General features: G+C 38.5%; 1 protein-coding gene across 3 annotated transcripts in view; it reads left to right on the top strand.

The window, feature by feature from the left end:
• The first annotated feature begins 545 nt into the window (after positions 1-545).
• Positions 546-11,313, top strand: part of LOC127204184 (synaptotagmin-4) — a 462,640-nt gene continuing 451,872 nt past the window's right edge. Inside the window, exons 1-4 of one of the 3 annotated variants that reach the window (XM_051163117.1) lie at positions 560-856; positions 3,625-4,436; positions 6,131-6,251; positions 7,628-8,823. In XM_051163117.1, the coding sequence (XP_051019074.1) occupies positions 823-856; positions 3,625-4,436; positions 6,131-6,251; positions 7,628-7,935 (1,275 nt within the window). In that variant the 5' untranslated portion in view covers positions 560-822 and the 3' untranslated portion in view covers positions 7,936-8,823. Of the gene's footprint in view, positions 857-3,624; positions 4,437-6,130; positions 6,252-7,627; positions 8,824-11,313 lie in introns of those variants that run through there. The other 2 variants (XM_051163113.1, XM_051163114.1) reach the window with 2 other exon arrangements.

Genomic DNA, 11,313 nt, shown 5'->3' with positions numbered 1-11,313 from the left:
GCTTAGTTCCATTTGTTCCCAAGAATCTTAACTGGTCCAGTGTCAGATGTTAAAAGGAAAATAGCTGACAGACAGAACACAGCAGTAACATGAGCCAAATGTTTAAAATACAAATTGGTAGTGGGAGCATGATTGTTTTTAATATATCAATTTGCTGTGGATTTCCCCAAGTAAGTTAAGTAAGTATGGCTTGCATGCAGTAGTTCACAGAATAATTTAGGAAGCAAGAATGCATCTTACAGTGGGCCATTTGATATGAATACTTCCCTCTACTCTTTATCTCATTTATTAATTATGATAGTCTGATAGGTAGGACTCGTTTATTTTAATGTCTGTATATGATCAGGAGAATTTTGTATTAAGCACTGTCAAGGATATGTTTCAGGACGCGTCTCCGTGTGTCTCCGAGCCTAACAGAATAGCATAGTTAATATCTAGTAGCCCAACAGTTAAAATAATTGGTGAGTGTGCTCTGAATCCTCACGGTAGGAGGGAGGGTGCCAGAAGGAGGGCGAGGAGGAGTGGCTGGAGGGAGGAGGGGGAGGGCAGGTGCTGATTTCAGCCCTGTAGCGTCAGGATTGCGTCAATTCGGGTTTCAGCCACGTCTGGAGTCTCGGAGACCAGCTTTTCAGAAGAGCCAAAACAGGAACCGGGTAGGGTGGCACATTGCTGATAGCAAGCGCGGACCTTCCTCCAGCCCCTCCCGCGGCAGGTGTTGGCCTCTGGATCTGTTGTGTTTCCCCTGGAAACCTCATTCCAGGTTCTTCCAGGTGAAATCTGCCCGGAGTTCTTTCAGCACCTCGGACAGAGCACGCAGAAAACATGGCTCCTATCGCCAGCAGCCGCGTGGAATTTGGTGAGCAAGTTGCTGAACTTGGGTCTGTGGCTGGGCTCGGGGGCTGTGCTTTGCTCGCCACTGGATGCTGAATATGTATATTTCCAAATAGCTAATCTGAAAGAAAGACGAGAACAGCAGATGGTTAATTGTGGCTTACTTCTTTTCTTGATATCTTTTCCCTTAACATCGCCTTCTGTGATTTCACCTTCCAGAAGTTCCCGAATGTTCACGCGGCTCTGTGAGCTGCAGCTTGAGCTGAAGAAAGAAAAGCACATCTGTTGTTAGAATGCTGCTTCATTTATTTTCTAGATGGTTTCTATTTGTGTGTAAATCTTTTAGGAAAAGCCGTATACGCTGTTGGTTACGTAAGAGTTTGATATGACATAAAATAACTTGTATGCTGAGGGTTGGAGATGAGTAGTCTATTACGCTGTCGTAATTTTCTCTGCTATGTTTTCTTGTATCCCTGAAGTATGTTGTTAGTGACAGACGAAATTCTGTGCACTGTAGTTCTGGGGGGACTTTAAAACCAACTAGCTTCGGCCTATTTCCTGCCGGTGGTTGGGCTTTCTGAAGTCCAGCACTCCATAGTTAAGTAAAAGCTGCTCAAAACTTGGAGTGAGGCTTCTGCTTTTTGGATTGCTTTTCCTGTTCATATTCCAAAATTTTGTCACTATGGTCTCCTTGTCTGTTTCAGTAAATAAATCAGACATATATTTTAGAAAAATCTATGAACATTTCTAGGTCCAGTTATATTCTAATAGGAAAAGAGCAGGGGTTTATCTATAAGTATTTTTTGGTTAAAGGACGTAGAATTTTTTGAGTAGTATCTCTAGATGTATAATAATTGCTATTAAAATGAGCAGTATGGGAATAATATCTGATCTCAAAATCTGAATACTGTATCAGTAGTTACATTAGCAGAATATGAGTCCATATTATTTTGGGTGTTTTGAATATTTAGACAATATAAAATACTCATAAATTATTTTCTCAGCCCTTCATCATTGGATGTGTGTGTATGTGTGATATTTACACTAAGTTATTGATTTGAAATCAGAAAATTTCTCCTAAACTATCTTTCTGAAAATGTTTTCACGCCCAGTTGTCTGTCTACTTAGAAAATAATGAATCCAACTGCTTTTATTGTTCTTATACTGGCTGAAGAATTTCTTAGTTCTTGAGTTTGCTTTTGCTGCCTTGCCCCCGGTTATTTCTCTCCTCTCTCTCTCTCTCTCTCTCTCTCTCTCTCTCTCTCTGTGACAATAGAAGAAAAGAAACTGACTGTGTTTAGCTGATGAACTCATTCCTCCTCCTCTTTCTTCTCAGCAGCACTCCCTTTTCCCCCTCCCATTTAGGAGACTCATAGCTTTACTTCATCTTTACGTGATTTAATTTAGTCATACAATTAAGTTACAGATTTTATCGTCCTGGCTGTTTTTCCCCCTCAGAGGTTTCTCTTACTATTTCTCTATCTAAGTACAGTCGAGTTCAGTTTTAGGGCTATGGAGTGTATGGGCAGAATATTTAGGAGACAGAGAAGAAACATTTAAAAGATTGGTCTTCTTGGTCTTAGAAAGTGTTAACTCTTTTTGGGCTGGGACTTCTATGCTTGGTGCTCAGTATTTGAAATAAAACATGGGTAAAGAAGAGCTTGATGTACAAAATATTTTATTTTCTGTAGCCACTTCATGCTAAAGGTTTTCTCAGTTACTTCACTGTGTTAGGCGTAGTAGTAGCACAGCTACTAAATATTTGTTAGAAGATTCTGCTTACATATTAAATGATATATATTTCATGCAAATCACTGTTGGTATGTCACCTGCTGCCAATGATTTACTATTTCCTAAGTTAAGAGAATGATGATATTTCCCACCTTATTACCTTTTGCTATATAGAAATATACAAGGGTAAAATTGAACTCTACATTTTCTGCACTCTTCACATTTTGGGAATGATTATGCATTTATGACCACATTATTCTGTTTAACCCACATAGATCACTTTGTGCTTTGGTTAATTCAGAGGTTGGAGAGTTTTAGGGTCATATATACAAAGGGATTGTATAGTTATAAATTGATTATATAGTATTACCATATTATTGACTTTCTTTTACTGTTTTTCCACCTTATTGACAGATGTTTCCCTTTTGCATCTTACAATTAGAATAAGGACTTTAATGAGTTTATAACAATAACCAATGGCCATGTTTTTTTCCATAAATCTTTAGTTGTGTGAACTACTATCTTTAGGTATACTTTTTTCTGCTTGAATCCTAGGTGAATAAAGATATATTAAAAGAGCAGAGTTCCCCAATATTTGTTGTTGTCCCAATATATATGTGTATGCACGCACACACACACACACACACACACACACACACACGCACACACACACACGATTGATGGTTTTGGAAAGCCTCAAAATGCCAGTGAAAAAATAATGAGAGCAGTACTACCTCTTGTTACTGTAGTTGACTCATAATATCTGAGTAAAACAAAGCTAGGTTGAGAATATTAAACATGACCTCATGTTTGTTCCAGATACACTCTCATTTATTTATGAGAATTTATTGAAGTTAAGGAGTTTTAAATCATAATGTATTTTATGTTTGTCACCTAGGGCTATGTTTAGACCTTGGGTCAATGGGAAATGCCACTAATACTCATTCCCAGAACGGTGTCATGAGTATAGCTAGCAAGCGCTAGCTCTATTATGCTTTCCCCATACTCTCACATTGCGATGCTGACTGCTTAATGTATGCCATTGGTCATTCGGCTTTTCAGATGAAATTCCCACAGTAGTGGGGATCTTCAGTGCATTTGGCCTCGTCTTCACCGTCTCTCTCTTTGCCTGGATCTGCTGCCAGAGAAGGTCGTCTAAGTCCAACAAGACTCCTCCATACAAGTTCGTGCATGTGCTGAAAGGAGTTGATATCTACCCAGAAAACCTAAACTGCAAAAAGAAGTTTGGAGGAGATGACAAAAATGAAGCGAAGAATAGACCAGCTGCGCCCAAAATTTCACTGCATCTTGATCTGGAGAAGCGAGATCTCAATGGCAACTTCCCCAAAACCAACCTCAAAGCTGGCAGCTCTTCTGATCTAGAAAGTGCTACCCCTAAGCTCTTCACAGAAACAGAAAAGGAGGCCACTTCCCCTGAGAGCTTGAAGTCCAGCACTTCCCTCACTTCCGAGGAGCAGGAGAAGCTGGGGGCACTCTACCTGTCTCTAGAGTACAACTTTGAGAAGAAAGCATTTGTGGTGAACATCAAGGAAGCTCGGGGCTTACCAGCCATGGATGAGCAATCCATGACCTCTGACCCGTACATCAAAATGACAATCTTGCCAGAGAAGAAGCACAAAGTGAAAACCAGAGTGCTGAGGAAGACACTGGATCCTGTTTTTGATGAAACCTTCACCTTCTACGGGATCCCGTACCCCCACATCCAGGACTTGTCCTTGCACTTCACAGTTCTGAGTTTTGACAGGTTTTCAAGAGATGACGTCATTGGAGAAGTGCTCATTCCACTTTCAGGGATTGAATTATCAGATGGAAAAATGCTAATGGATAGAGAGATCATCAAGAGAAATGCTAAGGTAATTCTGCAAGCATCTTAGCATTTATAAGGACTCTTTGCTGTGGGTTAAAAAAATCTATGGTGTTTTCATTCAAATAATGGGTTGGTATACATTATCCTTAATGACTGTGGGTGACAGTAAACAGAGAACAAAAGATTAGAGAGGAGAAAAAGGAAATTTAATCTACATCTGAAATGCTCAAGGGATGTTTGTGGTATAAAATAAGAGAACATATTTATGATAGTATTTTTACATCATCTAGGTATTTTTAAATTCTATTAAACCGTTTTGAAAAAGACTGCTACTTTAAAATTCATGTGTTTGTCTTTTGGTATAGATTCTTAAAGTGTTGCAGGGTCAGAGTAACTGAATTTGAAAGTGAAATTAAAAATTAACCCAATTCTTTATCAGGATGTGAGATTTAAATGTACTTTTTGTGAAATTGCTTTTGAATAAGAGGGCATCCTGTTATGTTGATGTATGAATGCCCATTTATCTGCTCCATAAAGGAAGGGAATTGCTCTGCCTTCTTTCTTGTACCACTTTGACAATTCTTGGCTGATTAGAAAATGACATGACATCAATTTAGCAAACAGAACTCCTTTCTCCTTTCAATACAAAACATCATTGATCCTAATGGTGGCCTTTCAGAATAATTTGTTCTTCCAGTGCCATAATTTAAGAAAATAACAATCACATTATTTATGTTATCTTCAGAACATTTGTAACCATCTTCACATCATGTTTGTACTGTCAGCAAGGAAAGTCTAGGTCCAGAGAGCTGTACGGCCTGTCTGAGGAACCTGACTTCCTGGGGAGCATCAGGACCAAAGAGTTCCCTGGTTGTGCTCTCCCTCTCCTTGGTGTGACTTTTTGTACAACTGCTTAGTTTTAGGTGGTCTTCCTCAATTGTAGCTCTTTTTTTTTTTTGACATTTATTCTTTAGTTGTTCTTAATAATAAGCAAGTCCTGTGTTACTATTTTGTTAGTTTTAGTTAAAGCTTTCACTTTTGATTCTTATCTGCCTTAGGTAATGTCTTTCATATAAAACTAAGTATAAAGTAGCCTGTAGCAAAGGAATCTATGTTATTGTCCAAAACCTAGTTTTAAAATTTGAATCAATTCTCTCCAATACTTAAATGTATTTATTTTCTCCTTAGATTGAGGAGAGAATTTGACTATGAAAATCCCAGAATTCTAAATACACCATGATCCTGCTCCAGAATAACTGTTGGATGCAGAATAAATCTTCTTTGGCTTGAATAAATGCCAATAATGCCGATAGCAAAGAATTTCACAAAATCAAATATCAGCCGTGTGACCCTGCACATACCAACTGATAAGATTGTGTATTTTTTACTATTAATAGCCTCAAAGTTTAAAGACGTCCTTAAATAGCAAAAGCAAGAAAAAAAATCCTTTTCGAAATATAATTACCTTTCAAAACATGTGTAAGTACTGGGTGTGGTCAAATCTTTGCAAATTTTAGTATCCTGTAGTACCAGAAACAACCACAAGATGGCAGGCAATGGTTTTAGTCATTACGGAGCTACACAAAAGCAGTTTCTCAGACTCCTTAGCTTGTTAAAATAAAAAAATAAACAGGAACGTGACATTACAATAACAAGGCTATTATGTTGCTGTATGTTTTGTGATGAGAATACAAAATCTTAAGACTAAAACTTACATCTACTATTTTTCTCTTTGTTTAGAAGTCTTCTGGACGGGGTGAACTTCTGGTCTCTCTCTGTTATCAGTCCACTACAAACACGCTCACCGTGGTTGTCTTAAAAGCGCGGCACCTACCGAAGTCTGATGTATCTGGACTTTCAGGTAAGGCAGCTCCTGAAACTCTGGAGTTCAGTGTATAACTAGCTAATGTTTCTCACAACAATTGTCAACTAACATTGGACTCTGGTCTTGTCATTCACAATCAGGAGTTCTGGGATTGTGGGTTTTTGTTTCCTTGCTCTGTGAGTCAATACTGCCAGCAATACAGAGACATACAGCAATACATAGTACCTGTAAGCCAAAGTTCTCGAGGAGGAAACATTTAAGCGAATGGTTTAAAGCAGAAAGCAATGACAAATGGAGAGGGAAAGATGGGACCTACTGCTGCTCAGAAAAAGTTTTGAACTTTTGCATTTCAAACTTTTGCAGAACTCATCTTCACTCTCTAAGGACCTCACCACTCTCCTTCTATAACATACACGCTTTAAGAACTAACTTGTAGTTTTGAACAAATCTGGAAAAACAAAATGTTTGTTGAAGAATATAATGAGAAAGGAAACGAGCTAAGTTATGGGTTAAAAATGATCTTAATTAAAATCTTCACCTCCCCATTTCTTATTATAGCATCCACTTTCTATTTCTTAAGCACCATAGAAATTGGGCGCAGCAATACTTGATGAACACTCTAAAAGCTGGAAATACAGATTTCAATAAAGAATCACCTAGTACTATTGTTGTTATTATTTGCTTGTAGAAATTGAAGACATGTTCTTAAAACTTGAGATCAGGAAAGCAAATAACATACATGTGTGTACACACAGACACACAGACACACACATGCACACACACATGCTGCAACCAAAAAAAAAAAAAAAAAAAAAAAAAAAAAAAAAAAAACAAACCACCACCAACAACAACAACTTAATTATGCGATAAAGGAAGTCAAATGATCCTAAACCATTTAGTCACAGGAAAGGTCATCCTTGGCAAACTGAATCCAATGTCTGCAAATGGCTAACCACCTGCAGAGAGCTAAAGGGCAGACATGACCATGATGGTTAAACCACAAAAGCAGTGCCCTCCCAGATGGAGGTAGACTACTACGAGCGAGAAATGAGTGAGCTCAGAGGCAGGGTAAGGTTTGGCATCCCCTCATGGTCAGGAATTCATTATCAGCAGGCATTACGTCGCACTCTCTTTTTTCCCCTTTTTATTAGGCTCTTGTCCTTCGGCTATTGTGATTCCTTCCTTAACATCAGGTCTAGAACTGGTTTCTATTTTTCATTATTTTCAACTTCATGAAATAAGAGAAAAGTGAAACCCTTTCACATGTCCCATTTGTTTAGACTTGTTTGCATTGTGAGATACTCATTCCCACTGTACTGACGGGGTTACCATGGTGACTAAGGATGCCATCTCCCAGGTCAGATCTGCTGCTGATTGTTGCCAATATTAACGCTTGTTGTGTGCCATTACAGATCCCTACGTCAAAGTCAACCTATACCACGCCAAGAAGAGAATCTGTAAAAAGAAGACTCACGTTAAAAAACGCACTCCCAACGCCGTGTTCAACGAGCTGTTTGTCTTTGATATTCCTTGTGAGAGTCTTGAAGAGATAAGCGTTGAGTTTTTAGTTTTGGATTCTGAAAGGGGATCCCGGAATGAGGTGATTGGGCGGTTGGTCCTGGGTGCCACAGCAGAAGGAAGCGGCGGGGGGCACTGGAAGGAGATCTGTGACTTTCCCAGGAGGCAAATTGCTAAGTGGCACATGCTCTGTGATGGCTAGCTTCCTGGCCGTGAGCCGGAACTTAAAAAGATTTTTTTACCAGGCGAGAAGCATTTTTCTTTCTTATACATGATTGTAAGCTTGTGGCACATCAAGCTACTTTATTATTTCTTTTTTACTTACTGATTTATTTTGGTTAGAAGTAGGCCAGAAAATAGTTGTGAATGTGCATCATGATGATCTCCTCCTCTATTAGAGGTGTTGGCCAAATTTTCATAAGATATTCAGTTTCCCCTGTGTGGTTGGTATAAGTGATCCAACCAGCCTGCTATGAACACATTAACTTAGTCTCAAGTCACAGATGTTTGCTGTAGGCAACGATTTCACTTTTGTCTTGGTAGTGGAAATCCAGGTGATTGTAAAGAGTGAAACACAAAACCCACACCTTATTGTATGAAAATTAATCCATGTTTCTTCAGGTTGGGGAGATAGGTTTTATTTAAATCCAAAGATATTTCAGAAATGTCCTCAAGTCCGTTTTTCAGTTAAACATGTCATGTTCAAACGAAATGATTGCTTATATATATATCAAAGTATGCCGATGCTGTCATTCCTATTTGGTTTGTAATTATTTGATACAGTCTCAACCTAAAAGGAGTAACTTAGGTTCATTTCATAGAGACAGCAAACAAGCTGAGAAATTAATTTATTAAAGGGCTGAATTGAAGACCACTGTGGTTGAAATGAGAGGTTTGTTTCCTAACATCCCAGGTGAGTCGTGTAAAATATAGCTTCACCTAAGAACCGTGGTCTGACTTATCCACTGCCCATCACAAGCCTCAGTGTGGCCTAAGGCAGTCCATTTACCTTTGTCAAATTGTCAGACCACTTAGCAGAAAAAAATTAACTTAAGCTAGAATTTCAGTTAGGAATACAGCTTTAAAAAAAAAAAATAAAATCTATCAGTATATAAGACTGTCTTTCCCTCTCAGAGTGGACATGGCTGCCTGAGTTTTTAATTTATTCTTTCTCAGGAAGAGCTAAGCTACCTAAAAAGAAACAAAAGAAAAGGAAGAACTTGTGAAACTCATTGTCAGCTTGAAATCAGCCACATTAAGTAACGAGACTAGGACAAGAAAAGAATAAGCCTTTCAGAATTTACAAATATTCACAAAATATGCTTCTGCTGTAAAATTAGTACAGACAGTATGTCCCTTACTATTTTTAGAGGCCAACTTGTCTTGAGATGTTATTTTTAAGATAGTTTAAAGAATTGTGTCTTGTGCCACTCCCAATTTTGCCAAGTCCTGAAATTCTTGCAGAGACTGTTTGCGGCAAGCAGAACTTCGGCATGTTTGGGAAGACTTAACTCAGTGGCAATGTCTTTATATTTGCCTCGTTAGAGAATCATGGGTGTGACTTAGGTCCAGCTGAATTATTAAATATGCAAGTTAGAGATAATGTCTACTGAAAATTTTGCCTTTGAGTCAAGTTTTGTGTCAGTGCTTTAGCCATTTTTGAGAATGTGTTTGGTATCACAGTGTTTGTAAATTCAATGAAAATGTACTTCTGAATCACTTGTCTGTGCTTTTTATGACTACAACAAAAGTCTGACTTTCTATAAGGAAATATAGTTCATTCTGTATGTACAAAAATTGAAATAACCTCTTTTATGTCACCCTCAATGTCATCCGGTGACAATGTCATCTCACATGTCCATCTACTCAGCAGTCTGTAAAAACAACATGGAATGAACTGCAGTCATGTGGAGTTTGGGAAGGCCAGATGGCCTTTGTATGTATGTACATTTGATGTCATAGGCCATGGAACGGAGTGTAGCTTGGAGCTGGAATGTCATGAAGCATCATTTCCAAGTGTCCTACAGAGTGGCAGGAAGTTGATGGTGACACAGCTTACAGGATGTTTATTGGAAAAGAATTTTTTACAAACAGAAAACAAATCCGGCAACAAACACTTTTAAAATCACAAAAAAAATGCTTGTAAATAGTTTTTAGCTTTACAATTTCAAGTGTTTTGATGGTGAAAAGTTTATTGAAACTATTAATAACTGGTTTTAAGAAGAGAGAGAGAGAGAGAGAGAGAGAGAGAGAGAAAGAGAGAGAGGGAGAAAATCCAGAAAGGAGAAAAACAAGAAAAGAAGTGCAACAGGCAGGGGGCTGTGTGATCTCATTATTTCTGAAAACCATACTGTCTATAATGTATTACAGTACCAATGTGAATGTCCAACTCTGCCAAAACTCCTGCACTGTATTAAACATGTAAATTAGTTTATTGTCTGCTTAGCCTCTTTAACCACCCAAGTAAGGAGGCTGCCATGTCTGAAGAATTGTGTGACTCAGTAACTGACTTGTTCTGACTTGTTGTAGTTCAGTAGAAGTGACCCAGAGGAAAGCATGGTGTGAGGGAGATGGTGTCTGTTTTTTTGTGCCAGCACTGTGTGTTTATAAGACATGAATAAACTGCTGCTTTTGCCCAAACAATTGCAATCAAGCATTTCCTGCCAATGGCGCTGTCATAAACCTCATCTTATTGCTTTTTGAGTTTTTAATCTCTTCCGGATAGACCATCCCCATAGCATAGCGAGCGCAAGCTCTTGTTCGGAACTCTGAATGTTGTCTAAGTTTTGACAATCATATGAGGAAGAAATGCCTACCCAGAAGTGAAGCTCAGTTCTTAGGGAGCACAGGCACTGGGCACGACACAAACCCAGAGAGTTGAAGAACGCCATTGGCCGTCCTCATGCGCCATCCTATTCTCTCTTTAAGGGTGGGGCTAGGCAAGGAGTTTCATCAACGGACTTCACTAGATTCTTCTAGCTCTTTTTAAGACATGGTCTTGCTAGCTCAGGTAGGTGTTAGACTCATGATCCTCTTGCCTTAGTGTCCTGAGTCCTGTGGTCACGGAGTGGTCATGGGTGGTCATGGAGTACGACATAGGCAATGCAATATGTAGTTTTAATGAGGATAAGTCTTTATTTTCATTTTTGCAGTGAGGAAGACTCAATCCACATTCCTATTCATGAGAAGCCACTGTACTATCACTCTATGTCCCTAGCTCATTCTGCTAGATTCTTAAAGGGGTTCATTCTCATTTTAGTTTTCTTTCTAATTTTTATTTAATTTCCCACATTTTCCTGTTTTCACCCAACCATTTTTGTTCTCATTTCATCTTTACTCTTCTTGTCCCCCTTTTTATCTTATTTTATATTATTTCCTTATACTATTTTAAAACATATTTTCCACATTTTAATGCTATATAAATTTAATTATCAGAATGGCAAAGCAATACAGCTATATTTCATCTTAAGGAGGGAAAGAAAACCCAGGGTATCTGCAACAGTCCCACAAGGTAAATAAGAATAGTAAGAGCCTTGTGGATGAAATAGTTTCTGCAGTATTGACCTGTATGGAAGTGTAC

Source organism: Acomys russatus, chromosome 20 (genome assembly GCF_903995435.1).
Source record: "Acomys russatus chromosome 20, mAcoRus1.1, whole genome shotgun sequence".
NCBI classification, from domain to species: Eukaryota; Metazoa; Chordata; class Mammalia; order Rodentia; family Muridae; genus Acomys; species Acomys russatus.
This window is presented reverse-complemented; position numbering and strand designations above follow the sequence as displayed.